This window comes from Nothobranchius furzeri, chromosome 19 (genome assembly GCF_043380555.1).
Source record: "Nothobranchius furzeri strain GRZ-AD chromosome 19, NfurGRZ-RIMD1, whole genome shotgun sequence".
Classification (NCBI taxonomy): domain Eukaryota; kingdom Metazoa; phylum Chordata; class Actinopteri; order Cyprinodontiformes; family Nothobranchiidae; genus Nothobranchius; species Nothobranchius furzeri.
This window is the reverse complement of record NC_091759.1, coordinates 4,974,558-4,990,260: the sequence shown is the minus strand read 5'-3', so window position 1 is coordinate 4,990,260 and position 15,703 is coordinate 4,974,558. Positions and strand designations below refer to the sequence as shown.

Sequence of the window (15,703 nt, the reverse complement as noted above, 5' to 3'; positions counted from 1 at the left end):
AACTCTTAATCTTATCTAGGGGTTGCTGTGACCAATTACATAAAAATCCCATTGAGGTCCTCTTAAGCTTGGTTTATGCTTGATGCATCAGCGAGGTTCGCACGGCTCCGCGTGGCAAAATTGCGTCATTTTAACAACCACTCCCCTCAACCACGCCTCCACACGGCCACAAACTTTCCGCACCGCGCACCTAGGAAATGTTCTAACCACGCGGACTGTCGGAAGCGGACAAACATGGCGGACTGGCAAGAACTAGTATGTCAGAGGTTTGTAAATACAGACATTTGTAAGATTCATCTCTCAAAGATCACTGTGATCATCATATTGTTAATAATTCTTGGAGAGAAATAGTTTGCACTGTCGGAAAAGACGAGGACGCTGTTAAAAAATGCTGGAATGCCATGTTGTAAACAACAGTAAGTTTTACTTCTACTATGGTGTAGTGTTGGATGCATGCCGTAGAGCTCCATGCTGCCCCCTACAGTTTGGGAGAATATTGGCTCACCGCAGAGACAAGCCGTATGAACCATAAACTCTGCAAGTTGTGAAGCGCGTTCCATCCGCGAGCCGCATCACCAAGCGGAAAGTAAATGTGTCAAGCACAAATCAAGGCTTAGGGAGTCAAAGATGGTTTTGTGGTAGTTTGGCATCAATCAGACATTGCGTGTACTTTCTAGAGCCAAAGAGCTGAAAGGGGGCGGAGCTAAAGGGATTTGAACCAACAACCACATCAATGTGTTTGGTGCAGTCACGTGATGACACAAGCCAAGTATAATGCCATTGTGACCTTGTCTTTAGAAGTTGATAAAGTTTGAACCCATCTAGGGGGCGCTGTGACCATTTACAACTAAATCCCATAGAGGTCATCTTTCGTCATCAAAGATGGTTTTCTGTTAATTTGGCATCAAGCAAACATTGTATGGGTCATCTAGAGCCAAAAGGCTGTAAGTGGGCGGAGTTAAAGTGATTTGCACGAGTGAGCACATACATGTGTTGATTGCGGTTGTGTGATGACTCCCACCATGTTTGATATAGTTTGGAGCTTTTTTTGCAAAAGTTACAAAGGTTTTATTGTATCTAGGGGCACTGTCCCAAATTTAGGAAATATTCCATGAAGAAGTTTGTAGGTTGACAACAATCATTTGTCTGCAGTTTGGTGTGACCTGCATCATGCATGTGTTATTCAGGGCCTAATATCTGTCAGGGGGCGGAGCTAAAGCAATATCAACCAATGACCACAGGATTGTGTTGGTGCCTTTGTGTGATGCCATATAGCAAGTTTGGTGGTTGTGACCTTGTCTGTATGAGTTATTACAGTTTTAAAGGTATGTAGGGGGCGCTGTGGCGATATTATACGACGTTCACCAACCATTTGTGCCTCATTGGCTAAAGGGCATCATTGTTGATTGCCATGTTCAGTCTTGTGCAGATCAGAGGTTGTTTGTGGAAGTAACAGTCAAACGTAAAGGTCACGGTGTCACGCCAGAATTCGCCATGGCATCAAAGCCCCTCCCTTTCTAGAAAGCTATCAGAACTGATTGGTCATTACAGCATCATGAAGTCAGTGCATGACCTTAGTGTCATGTTGACTAAATTAGAGGGGACAAATGTGGGCATTTCACCATAAAAGAATAGACTTCCTGTTGTCAGAGGGCGGGGCATAGGTGATGTCAGCTGTCCACATTGTCACTGTCTTGAGATGTGGTCAGTGATCACACAGACAAAGTTTGATATGGATCTGATCATGCAGATGGGAGTTATTACATCAAGTACTGTAATGGCGAAAGGTCAAAGTTTGAGGCTTAGCCACGCCCACACCTTTCAACTTTTGAAAAGTCCGACGATAGAATTTCCCCCCCTATGTCTTAAGAGTATATAGCAGAAGGGTGAAGGCGATTGGTGAAAAGGGCAATGGGGCATCACTCTCCACACTACGTGTATGAAAACCACTAAATTGTACTTGGACCAAAATGGCTGACCTTCTGTGAAACTTTGCGCTTGGCTCCAAGAGACTTTTTTGTAGGTCCTGAGACACTACATTAGTGTACCAAATTTCGTAATCCTCAGTCAAAGCATGGCTTGGGGCTGACAGTTTTAATGGTCCTAGAGGGCGCTATTTCAGAAAATAGGCCACGCCCACCAGATTTTCACATCCGATTTTTTGGGGGGCCGGACTAGGATCACTCACCAGAAGTTTCGTGGCGATATCTTTAGAAATGACGAAATGGGAGGCAAACGTATGGCCATGGTGGTACACCTGACTTCGCCGTGCCGCCACAGCCCTGCCCTCTTTTGAAAACTCCCATAAAGTGACGCCAAGAAACACCCACTTGTCTTGAGTTACCAGCTACAAATTTGTGGTGATTAAGTAAAATGGGGCGATTTGGGACCTATCACAGTAAAACTTGACCTTTTTGGTCCTGAGGGGGCAGGGCTTGTGTGATGTCATCATCCGACCATTCATTTTAGTTTGTGGATGGATGTCGAATGACCACAGAAATTTTTGTAACTCTGTTCTATTCGAGTATGAAGTTATAGCATTCATATTTTTTTGGCAAGTAGTCGAACTTCGAGGCCTGGCCATGCCCCCTCAGCATAAACGAAAAGTCAGTTTTATTTTCTATTTGATCGCCCACCCCTTCTGAGCAATTGCCCACAACTTTCGAGATGAACGTGCAAAAAATGATCGAGTAAATCAATCAGAAGCGGACCCAAGAAACGGCCAAAACGGGGTCAAAATCACCACTTCAAACCAAAATGGCCGACTTCTTGTTTGATATTGACCATGGTTGCAGGAGGCTTTTCTGTGCAGACTGTTGAGTACTACAAGTGTAGAAAATTTCATAACTGTACAACAAACTAAGGTTTATGGAGGGGGGTATTTTTCACATTCTAGGGGGCGCTGTGGAGCTAGTTTATTTGGTTTTTTTGGGACCTTTAAAATACAAAATCTGACACCACGCCTGACATGCGTGCAAAAATTCCTTCCTGAGTTTTCGGGTATGTTAAGACCTCCAAAAAGCCACTTTACTTGACGGAAGAAGAATAAACAGAGCAGATACAAAAGGCCTTTGCAGCACTTTCGCTGCTCGGGCCTAATAAGACAGTAAATTAAACATTAAACCATATCATTTATTTCTATATAAACCTTCCACTACCTTTGCAAAAGGTCAAGGTGCTGAACACTATTACAGAACAACAGCAAACAATGAGGACAAAAAAAAAGGTTAAAAAAAAAAGCTGATACCATAAGAACAAGTATTTAAAAGAACTCATTAAAGCACCCAGGAACAATAAAGTAAAATAATTATTTTAAAAAAGGCAGAATGTTTGACCAAGAACTCAAGGACACTTTGGAACAGTAAAAAAATAAAATCACAATTAAAACAAATTTTGCTTAGGACTCTAAGAGAAAAGGCTCATCGGTAGAAGTGTGTCTTCAAACAAGACATAAAGACTGGAGGGATGGTTCCTGCCTCAAAAGCTAAGGTGATGCACTCCATAGATTTGGGGCCACCACAGGAAATGCACGATCCCCTCTAGATTTCTAGCAAGAGAGTGGAATTTCCAGGATTTCCCTGTTCAGGGAACACAAGGCCCTTGAGGGGGCGGATCTGTTGAGCAGTGAGGAGAGATAGTTGGGGCAATGCCCTGTAGGGCCTTAAGTCTATCATTTAAGTTGTGGGTAGATAAAATAAGCAATGATTCTTACGTTCCCATTTCAAACTAATTTAGTTAATTGTGTTACCTGATGATAACGTGAAAGTCTTATGAATTTAGGTGATTTATTATTATTTGTTCACTATTATTTAATTTTTACTTCATTTTTTTCTTTTTCTTTTCTAAACCATTGTGAATGTAATGTATTATTTAATCTAATTTAAAATAAATAATTAAAAAAGCTGGTACTACTGACTACAGCTCAAGTGGGCCTTAGTAGCCTAGAATAACAGAAAAAGAGAAACACCAAGATGGTGCCAGCTCAGGAAGAATGCTAGTTTGAAAAAACTTTAGATCAATTTTGGACTATTTAGAATTTAGCTTTTTGTTGAGAGATGAGCAATTATGGTACCAAGTAACCAACTATTTTATTTTAAAAAGTGATGCATTTGCTTCTTCAACAGTGTATGGCAAACTACCCCTTTGCCTGATTTCTGTAGCGATTAATATGTCACATTGTTTCTTGCTGTGATTGGTCCTAGTGCTGTCCTAATACGTGCAGAGACAGTTTAAAAGACAACTGCAAATTTCACCCCACGACCGAGCTCTGTCTATGGGTCCTGGCCAGTGACCAGACTATATATTCACATATACAGGGTGGCTTGCCAAGCTAGGTCTCTAGTGCATTTTAAAGTTGAAGTCAAAGGCCCATTAGTCATCAGTCTTGGGATTTATTTGGTAGTTAAAAAAACTTTTTAAAGAAAATGTGAATTTGAATCCACATGGTCAGAAGAGTCTATCCTCTCCCCGGGCTGCCACCATAGCGTGGTGGAGGGGTTTTAGTGTCTCAATGATCCTAGGAGCCAAGTTATCTGAGGCTTTATGCCTCTGGTTAGGTCACCCATGGCAAACAGGTCCTAGGTGAGAGATCAGACAAATAACAGCCCAAAGACCCCTTATGTAGAAAAATATATATGGAAACAGTGTTGCCCAGACGAGGGTCACTGGGGCCCCCCACTGGAGCCAAGCCTGGAGGTGGGTCACCTCTTTGGTGGGGAAGGAGCCTAAGTTGGTGTGCAAGGTTGAGAGGTTTCGACTACATATACATGGCTCTGGCTCCAGAACAAGTTTTCTTGAGAGGGGTTGGACTCTCTACCACTCTGAAGTTGCTCCCACTGAGAGGTGCCGAGCAGGGGTGAGCATACCATCTTGGTGCCTGTACGTTGAGGTTTACCCCGGTAAACAAGAGGGTAGCCTCCCTCCGCCTACGTGTGGCGGGATAGGTCCTGACTGTGGTTTGTACTCATGCACCAAACTGCAGTTCAGACTAGCCACCCTTTTTGGAGACCTTGGAGGGGGTGCTGGAGAGTGCTCCTTCCAGTGACTCCCTCATGATGTTGGGGGACTTTTAACGCTCATGTTATTAATGATAGTGACACCTGGAGAGGTGTGGTTAGGAGGAACAGCCCCCTGATCTGAATTCGAGTGGTGTTTTGTTATTGGACTTATGTGCTGGTCATGATTGTCCATAATGAACACCATGTTCAAGCATAAAGGTGTCCATATGTGCTCTTGGCACCAGGATACCTTAGGCCGTAGCTCGATGGTCAACTTTGTTGTCCTTTTGTCTGATCGGAGGCCGTATTTCTTGGACACGGGTGAAGAGAGGGGCAGAGCTGTCAACTGACCACTACCTGGTGATGTGTTGGCTCCGATGGTGGGGAGGATGCCGGTCAGACCTGGCAGGCCCAAATGCATTGTGAGGGTCTGCTGGGAACATCTGGTAGAGTTGCCTGTCAGAATGAGCTGCAATTCCCACCTCCAACAGAACTTCTAAAATGTTCCGGGGGGAGGCGGGGGACACTGAGGCCGAATAAGCCCTGTTCCGTGCCTCCATTGTTGAGGCGGCTGACAAGAGCTGTGGCCCCAGGGTCATCTGTGTTGTGGCATCAACCCCCGAACCTGTTGGTCGACACCGGTGGTTAGGGATGTTGGCAAGCTGAAGAAAGAGCCCTATTAGGTCTTTTTGGCCTGTGAGACTACAAAAGCAGCTGATAGGCACTGGCAGTTCAAGCAGATTGCGGCTTGGGTAGTCGCAGAGGCAAAAACCTGGGCGTGGGACCATGGAGCAAGACTTCCACATAGCTTTGAGGAGATTCTGGACCACCTTCAGGTGCCTCAGGAGGGGAAAGCAGTGCGTTACCACCACTATTTACAGTGGGCATGGTGTGCTATTGACCTCTACTCTGGACATTATTGATCGGTGGGCAGAATACTTCGAAGACCTCCTCGATCCCACCTGCACGTCTTCCAGTGAGGAAGCAGAGCGTGGGGACTTTGGGTTGGACTCTCCAATCTCTGGGGCCAAGGTCACGGAGGTTGTCAAAAAACTCCTCGGTGGCAAGGCTCCGGGGCGTACTCCAGGAGTATGGGGTGCCAAGCTCTTTGATACGAGCTGTTAGGTCCCAGTATGACCGGTGTCAGAGCTTGTTCTGCATTGCCAACAGTAAGTCGGGCTCGTTCCCAGTGAGAGTTGAACTCTACCAAGGCTGCACTTTGTCACCAATGCTATTCATAACTTTTATGGGCAGGAGTTCTAGGCACAGCCAAGGTGTTGAGAGGATCCATTTTGGTGGCCTAAGGAAGGGGTCTATGCTTTTTGCAGTTGAAGTGGTCCTGTCTGCTTAATCAGAAAGTGATCTCCGGCTTTTGCTGGAGCGGTTCGCAACCGAGTGTGAAGTAGCTGGGATGAGAATAAGCTTCTCTATATCCGAGACCATGGTCTTGAGTTGGAAAAGGGTACGCCTTCTCCGGGTCAGGGATGAGGTCCTGCCACAAGTGGAGGAGTTCAAGTGTCTCGGGGTCTTATTCATGAGTGAGTGAAAGCTGGAGGGCGAGATCAATAGGGTCTGCATCTGCAGCGATGCGGGCATTGTACCGATCTATCGTGGTGAAGAGAGAGCTGAGCCAGAAGACAAAGCTCTTGATTTACCGGTCGATCTGAGATCCTACCCTCAGCTATGGTCACAAGATTTGGGTAGTGACCGAAAGAACGTGATCGCGGATACATACGGCCGAAATGATTTTTTTCTGCAGGGTGGCTGGGGTCTTCCGTGGAGATAGGACGAGAAGCTCGGTCATTTGGGACAGTTTCCAAATAGTTCCGCTGCTCCTCTACGTTGAGAGGAGCCAGTTGAGGTGGCTCAGGCATCTGATTAGGATGCCTCCTTTTGTGTGAGTTCTCATATGTGGTTAAATGTGCTTTTTAGTTAAAATTGTGTACACAAACATCTCAGGAAAAATGGTTTTATCCAGTGTGTTTTCTCATGTGTATGTTTAAACTTGTGTTTCGTGTAAATCTTTGTCCACAAACATGGCAGCCAAATGGTTTCCATCCTGTGTGTTTTCTCATGTGTATGTTTAAACTTGTGTTTCGTGTGAACCTTTGTCCACAAACATCACAGCCAAATGGTTTTTGTCCTGTGTGAGTTCTCATATGTATGGATAAATGTGCCTTTTGTGTACAACTGTGTCCACAAACATCACAGTTAAACGGTTTATGTCCTGTGTGAGTTCTCATATGTCTGGATAAATGTGCCTTTTGGGTAAAACTGTGTCCACAAACATCACAGGAAAATGGTTTCTGTCCTGTGTGTATTTTCAAGTGTCTGTTTAAACTTGCCTTTTGTGTAAATTTTAGTCCACAAATATCGCAGCCAAATGGTTTTTGTCCCGAGTGACTTTCCATATGCATATTTAAATGTATCTTTTGACTAAAATTTTGACCACAAACATCACAGGAAAATGGTTTTGGTCCAGTGTGTATTCTCAAATGTCGGTTTAAACTTGTGTTTTGTGTAAATTTTAGTCCACAAACATCGCAGACAAACGATTTTTGTCCTATGTGACTCCCCATATGCATGTTTAAATGTATCTTCTGCCTAAAACTTTGACCACAAAAAACACAAGAAAATGGTTTCGGTCCTGTGTGTATTCTCATGTGTCTGTTCAAATTTCCCTTTAGTGTAAATCTTTGTCCACAAACGTCACAGCTAAACATTTTTTGTCCTGTGTGTATACTCATGTGTGTGCTTAAATTAGCCTTCCGTGTAAATTTTTGTCCACAAACATCGCAGCCAAACATTTTATGTCCCGTATGGATTCTCACATGTGTCTTTAAACTTGATCTTCGTGCAAATCTTTGTCTACAAACATTGCAGCCAAATGGTTTTTTTCCGGTGTGGGTCCACATATGCATATTTAAATGTATCTTCTGCCTAAAACTTTGACCACAAGCATCACAGGAAAATGGTTTCTGTCCTGTGTGTATTCTCATGTGTCTGTTTAAATTTCCCTTTAGTGTAAATCTTTGTCCACAAACATCGCAGCCAAACATTTTTTGTCCTGTGTGGATTCTCATGTGTGTGTTTAAACTTGCCTTTCGAGTAAATCTTTGTCTACAAAAATCACAGCCAAATGGTTTTTGTCTTGCGTGAATCCTCATATGTATATTTAAACACATCTTTTGACAAAAACATCGACCACAAACATCACAAGAAAACAGTTTCTGGCCAGTGTGGATTGTCATGTGTGTGTTTAAATGTGAGTTCAGGCTAAAACGTTGTCCACAAACATCACAAGCAAACACCTTCTGTCCTTCCAGGATTGTCATCTGTGCATTAAAATTGATATTTTGGCTACTTTCATCACAAGGATCATAACAAGATGATTTTGGTCCGGTGTGGATTGTGTCTTCAGTTTTTGACCCCGGTTCTGAGAGGAGTTTCAGCTGCATGCGAGGGTTGTCCTCCACCTCTTCATCATCTTCACTGTCTTCAGTCTCTGTTGAGTTACAAGTGTTTAGATTTGGGCTCCAGGTGGTTTGTTCTCCACAGTCATCTTCATCAGCTACTGCCGCCATCTGCTCAACTGAGCTGTTGATTGAAAGTTCTCTGCCTTCCTTTTGATGCGGATGAATCATTGAGCCTAAAGGTTCTTCTTCCTCACCTTCACTTTTCAAACTACCATTGAATGAAAACCTGGTGGCATCAGGCTTCTTTAACCCACTGAACTGATCTTCCACACTGGTCCACAGATTCTCCTCTTCCTCTTTTATACCGAGAGTCTTTGGTTCCTGTTGATCCACATCTGGCCTCCAATCTTCAAGAACCTCTTCTTCACCCACCACCACCTGCAGAACATCTACAGGAAGTGCTGAAACACATGAACACCATTACATTTCTAAATGGCTCCAGATAGTTTGCCATTTGTGTTTTTGTACCCCCCTTTGTACCATGTTGTTACCATTTTATGTATCATACAAGTCCATTCCATAAACTCAACAATCCACTTTAAACAACTGCTTTGTAGATAGACAGGAAGGACTAAAGGGTGACGACTCTGTTTTAGTTAGTCTTAATAGCTAGCATTTTCTTCAGCAATTTTAACGTAACTGTGGTGGAAAAGAAAATCTAATCTCATCAAAAGGCTCAATACATCATCTTCTAATAATTTTTGCCATAAAAGCATTTTCAATTTCTACAGAATTTAGTTTTAATGTTCAGCTACCATTAGAAGGACTCAATGTTTCTAGAACATGTTCAATTGTACTTTAGTAGTGTTACATATATTTTAAAAATGCACATCCATATCTTAGTAAAGTCAACTATAAAGCCTAGTTGATATTTTTCAGTCTGCGGAGGTGTGCAGACACTCAGCACCATTATCCATCAGCCAGGGTTCTCTGACAGGAGATGGACATAGTAGAGCCCTAACCCTAACCCCAGGCTGCATCGCTAGCATGTCAGCTAGCCACTTTACAACTGACTAACATAATTCCTGGTAAATAATATGACAAAGATTTTAAGAGATGGAATCATGTGACCACAGATAAAAGCCAGTTGATCTCAGGCAGGTTTTAGGTAGAATGCGGCTGCAGCTTCAGGAGGCTGGGCCACCGGGAGGCTGAGAAGTTCCACTTGTTTGACAAGCAGATACAAAATTAACCAAGATCCAAATTTTTAATAACTATTTAATACAAACCGAAACGAACTCAACAAAACATGTTAATTTATGACCCAAAGATAAACAAATATAATAATCATAAGTATTATATTATTTGCCACCGTGGCACAATGCGTGTTTTCGGTTGGTCAACAAAAAATGAAAAATACAGCGACCCACACACCCTGTCTGACAAATTATCAGTAGAGCGCATGTATAACTAATCAACCACAGCTCTGATCACGCACATCCCATCAACTATCACATTCGTAAAATGGTTTATACTTCTCAGTGAGCTCCGCAACGGAGAGACGCACACGAAGTGTCGGAAAGGTTTTCACATTCGAACTTCTGTTCAAGCAGTGGAGTGTTGCTAAGCAATTCCCCATCAGGACAACAGAGGGCGTAGCAATTTTCTGTGGTATCCTGCCACCATAACACTCAAGTATCCGGTCCTTGATAGTGTATTTAAATATTTCAGAGACTTTATTACACGACCAAATTTGCCCTTCATTCTCATCCACCTCTTCATGCGGTCGCCACCTCTAAAACCACATTTCCTGTTGTTTCCGTCCACGTTTGCTCCGTATTTCGTACTCCTTCATTCATTTCAGCTCGAGTCTCTAGGAGAGGTCCACTGAATAAAGTAATGGTTTGAGAGATGCAGCGGGGTGTGCGTTTATGGCAAGTGCTTTTCCAGCTTTGTGAGTTGGAGGACTTTGTACCAGTTTTAGATCAAATGATAACATTAAGGACAGGAAACCAGATGAGCTAGGATTGTCCAAGTGAATATTCATGTCTCCAAGGACTATTGTGGGACAGTCATGCTCAGGAATGGAGAAGAGCAGGGTGTCAAGTAGAAAGTGGCTGAATTGTCCTAGTTGTCGATGTATAACAACCATAAAGAATTATTTCGGTGCGGTTACCTGGATGGCAGGGTATTCAAAGAAGGTGTACTTAATAATGCATAGCAACTGACTGTATTTCCATTTGTTGGAAATTAACATGCCTGGTCCGCCACCTCGTCCAGATGCACTAGAAATGTGGGTGAATGTGTGGTTGACTGAGAGTGCAGCTGGGGTAGCATTGTCACCAGGTTGGATCCAGGTCTCGGTGAGAGCCAGGGCATCAAGTGACAGGTGGTTGGCATATGCAGCAATGAAGTCGGCTTTGTTTACTGCTGATTGGCAGTTCTACAGTCCCATAGAATGGCGAGTGTCACCGGGGAGAGTTTGTTTTAGAGGGCAAAGGTTTTGAGGGTTGCCGTTTCCTGTGTGAGACCTTCTGAAGCCAGTGACCACAGGTATAGGATAAAGGCACATTTTGTAAAGGGTCTAGATCACATTTGTTTTATTCTGTGTCTTTGCTAGGTGGACACGCACAGGTAGATACGTATGTCTTTACCCTGGAGTGCCTTCACACTGGAAGGGATGCTTCCACGGGCTGATGCTTCAGTTGTGCAGCCAAACATATGCTGTGCTCCTAACTGGAAACAGCTGTTTATGCATAGCTGATTTCATCAGTTGAGACTAGGGCTGCAACAACGAATCGATAAATTCGATGAAAATCGATTTCTAAAAGCGTTGGCAACGAATTGCGTCATCGATTCCTTGTGTTGCACAACTCTTCCAAAAGCCCCCTCCCCTCCCGCCCGCCGTTGTGCGCAGACCGGTGGAGAGCCGGCAGGTGTTTGTAAGAGGAACATGGCAGAAGCAGCGAGACCCAAAAAAGTAAAAACTTCTAAAGTTTGGGAGCATTTTCAGTTAAATCAGGCGAAGACATTCGTTACCTGCAACGTTTGTAGGTCAGACTTAGCATGGCACGGGGATACTACGGTGATGATCTGGGACGTAATTTGGGGGGGGGACGGGTGGGACATGTCCCCCCCACTTTTTCAAAAGGCAGTTTCGGTCCCCTTCACTTTTTTCCGTCCAAAAACAATGTTACGCTCCATTAAATGGATTTGATTGAGCACTAGGACCGAAACGGAAACCGGTTTCCTATTAGACCCACCCAAAAGCTAATCTATTGGCTCTGCTGATACTTGCTAACGTATTATTGGCTGTTGCTGCTGTCACTCAAGTAGTAAACAGAACGTGCTCACGTTGTTTTGCTAGTTTGGAGCCGCTAGGGAACACCGGTACTGAGTCACATCGTCAACTAGACGCTGTGTAATATCAGAGCTCAGCTCAGCTTCCATTATATAACATTTGAATAAGTGTTCATTTGTGAGTGTTTGGTAGTTATGCACAGCCAGGCGGCAGCATGTCAAGAAACGAAAGTGGATATAAGAGACTTCTTTCAAAGTCAAAACGTAAGTTGGAACATGTGACAGACCTGCATTAAGCTCAGACTCACCTCCTCCTTCACAAACATACTCAAAACTAACTTTTACAAACTAATCTCCTCCACATAACTGACTCCTCAGACACAATTTATTCGTATTATTATAATTATTATGTTTTTATTATTACTATTATCATCATAATTATTATTACTAGTAGTAGTAGTAGTAGAAGTGTAACTTCAAAACTTTTATCATTTAACTTTATTGTAAACTTATCTATTGCAATGCATATTTTCACATTAAAAAGCTCTGAAAAATGAACAGTATCATCGTCAACAGATTTTTTTAAGCTTAATGTCAAAGATGTACACTTTTCATTAGATTTATCTTATTTTTTCCATTTATTTTTTGTGTGTTGAAATGCAACAACTGTTTAAACACTTTTAAGGGAAAAAACATATTTAATATGTTTTTATACACTCAAATTGGTAATGAATAATTTACACATTATATTAATAATAATTGTGAATCATACTAGAACCATCCTGTAAATATTTCTGTTTGTTCCATTCCAAAATCTCCCACTGTTTATAGTTCATGCATCTTTTTTTCAGGTGACCGACAGAGATGCAGGAGGAGAGACCGGTGAAGGTACAGCAGGAGAGGCTGTAGGAGATGGAGGACGAGAGCCTGGAGGAGATGGAGCAGAGGCTGGAGGCTCACAGGTGAGGTTGAAATAATGAAGATACGATAGACATAAAATTGATCATTTTGACAAATGTTAGGGTGATGATCATGTGTAAAACATTAGTTCAGCATGTCCTCTAACACAGCAAATGAAATAACGGCCAGATCTCAGGAGGGACCGTTTATGTATAAATACTTTTTATACTTTTGACTAGGCCTGGGAAAGTAACAAATTTTGCTGGATGATATTTTGTCCAAAAAAATTGTTGATGATAAACAATATCATTGTCAACATTATCTAGACCAAAATAACCACTAATATAATGTTAATATGTCATAATAATGCAAGTACACCCTTTAAAATGCAACAAATAAACCTTCATTTAACATTGAAATGTCCAGAACCAGAACTTCTAAATGAATAAAAATAACAAACAAAAATTAAATAAAAAAAAGAATCTCACTCCCTGTTAGAAAATGTTGCACCAAAAACAATAAAAAAAGACCCAAAACAATAAATACAATGGCCTATCCATTGTCAACAGCCAAAACTGCACTTCAATAATGATAATAAATATTAATGATAATAGAGTTGTACATTTTTTAACTTTGATATATATATATATATATATATATATATATATATATATATATATATATATATATATATATATATATATATATATATATATATATATTGAGGATGGAAAAATTATTGAGATGGGCACGTGACGTGTCAAAGGGTCTTTACATAACACCCCCACCCCAAATCCGCACAAGCCTGGTGTGTCCCCCCCACTTCTGAAATCAAAATTTCGTCCCTGGTGATGATGCAGCGTCTTAAACGCAAGCATGTCAGAATCATCAGCGAGGAAGGAGAGAGCTCTGTGTCCGGGTAAGTTAAAAACTTTTCAAAAGTGATTCACCCAAGCCCCGGATTATTACACAGGCTAGACATGCCCTAAACTCGTTAAAAAAAGTCTATAAAATTGTAAGCGCGACGCTATTAGATAGGGGGGCGGGGGGGGGGGGGGCTCGCGCCGCTGCGAACCGGTTCCGCCGTCACACTCCCACAGAAACTGGTTGATCACACCGGGGCCAGACTGCTAGCATGTGGTTTTACAACCACAATGTCCTCAGAAGCGAAAACGCTTTTAAAAGGGAGGGAGGAGTCCTAACTGTTGCTGCAGGCGTGTTGTGTGAGAGTGCAGTTATACTGTATATGTATACTGGTTAATATATTTTTGGGTTCAGTTGCTTTCATGTGGCCTGATGTGAGTCTTTTTGGGATCATTGGAATGATCAGCAGCATTTCTTGATGTGACTTTATGGCAGTTGCCCAGGGCATCATCACAAGGAGGGCGGCATTCATTTACTTTTGTTTTATTTGGTATTTTTCAGTCATTTTTTGAAATAGTGATTAACTTTGATTAATTCACAGCCTATGTTTAATTACATTTAAAAATTAGTTGTTTGACATCCCCAGTTATAATAAATGTCTACAGATGAGATCAAACAAAACAGATGAGAATTGCCCTTAAAGAGCAAGTCACCCCCAAATAAACTTTTTTTGCTGATAAACTAAATAAACGAGTGTCTAATCGTGCTGCAGACACGTGTCGTCAATAATTTGGCACTTCAGTGCATCTTAGTTAAAATTTAAATATTCTGCCTAAAACTGGCAGTGTTGTGCCGTTGTCAGGTAAAAATTCTGCACTGTATTTTAATTTAAATCTGCCACCGCTATTGGCTAAGAAGTATGCTATGATGTAAACTGGTACATTATGATGTCACAATGCTGTCGTGAGCCTGAGTGTGTGTGTATTTGTTAGCGGCTCTGCCCTCTCGGTCTGCCAGGCAAAAGCATGTGTTGCATTTTTCAAACATGAAGTGGGAGTGGAGTTAGACTCTGGTAGGGGTTGACTTGCTCTTTAAGCTGTTTAACTTGGACCAAGCATTTTAGGTCACAGATAGGTGTAGCTTAGGGTCTCTGTCTATACACCTTATAAGACAATTTAGGTAATGGCATGTTGTTTTTCTGCTATTGAACTGTTTTCTAATAATGTTGTGTTAAATAAAGTGAAGGAAGGAGAAAAATAACGTTTCCCTAGCAGTTTTTAAAAATGTCCCTATGTAATCCGATTAATCAATTAATCGTGTCAAGACCCCATCCGATTCATCGATTATCCAAATAATCGTTTGTTGCAGCCCTAGTTGAGACCTACAGTATCTGATGAGTGGTTTGAGAAACTGCTTGTTTACAGCCTCTAATCGCTCTTATTGTTTTCAGGTAGCCCAACTGGAGCTACTAGACAACAGGGTGACCCAAGGATGGGTTTCCTCCTCTTTCCAATGGCAGATAGTAAAAGCAAAGATTAAAAAAGAAAAACTTACACTAGCAATTACTCAAGGCCCTTCCATGAAACTGTCAGAGAGTGCTGCTCTACAGATCTATCATGACTGATGGGACACCTTTTAACCTGCCTAACCCCTTCCTTCCACAGCAGCCGTCAGCAGCACGTTACTGCAGCAGCACGTCATAGCTGCTGATAGGAACCGCTGTGGTCAACAGAACCTTTTCCACTGCAGCCGTCAGCAGCGCGAGTCGGCCGCGTCTCAGAAGCAGCATGTCGCGGCCCTTACGCGCCGGTTCTATTTTCTACGCGCAACGCCTCTGAAACAGGTTAAGTTCGACATTTTGGGGAAGGAAAGACAGGAAATCGGACGCGGAAACGGAGCGAAGCACCCGAGATTTCCAGAATAAAGAAACGTACGGTTGCTTTACTAAAAAAAAAGTTACTAACTGTGCTGCCCCATGAGAAGTTATCACCTAGCTAGCGGTCTCCTTTGTTTTTCAGGTCCGTATTGGCGATTATAAAATGGACAGAACATAAAACACAAACCTTTTGGAGCCATGTTGTAGTTTTCTCCTGCTTGTTGTTGTGTTTACTGACGAAGTCACTCGTGTGACTTCGTGCTCTGTCGGTGACAGCTGCTCCCCTGCTGCTTCACGTCTCGTGGGAAGGGCAGAGCAGCAGCTTACGCGAGCAAGACGTGCTGCTGCAG

At 42.5% G+C, this 15,703-nt stretch overlaps 2 protein-coding genes across 4 annotated transcripts in view; both read right to left on the bottom strand.

Annotated features, from left to right (window-relative positions):
- The window catches only part of LOC107394607 (otolith matrix protein OMM-64), a 58,423-nt gene that overhangs the window by 18,859 nt on the left and 23,861 nt on the right, over positions 1 to 15,703 (bottom strand). The window lies entirely within an intron of this gene.
- LOC139064267 (zinc finger protein 234-like) lies at positions 6,740 to 8,891 on the bottom strand. Its single transcript, XM_070547482.1, has one exon. It carries the CDS (start codon positions 8,639 to 8,641, stop codon positions 6,968 to 6,970), a length of 1,674 nt encoding a protein of 557 aa, XP_070403583.1. The 5' UTR covers positions 8,642 to 8,891; the 3' UTR covers positions 6,740 to 6,967.

Bases quoted from the DNA above. Each gene is read 5' to 3' on its own strand.
- LOC139064267 (XM_070547482.1), bottom strand. From the start codon at position 8,641: ATGATTCATCCGCATCAAAAGGAAGGCAGAGAACTTTCAATCAACAGC.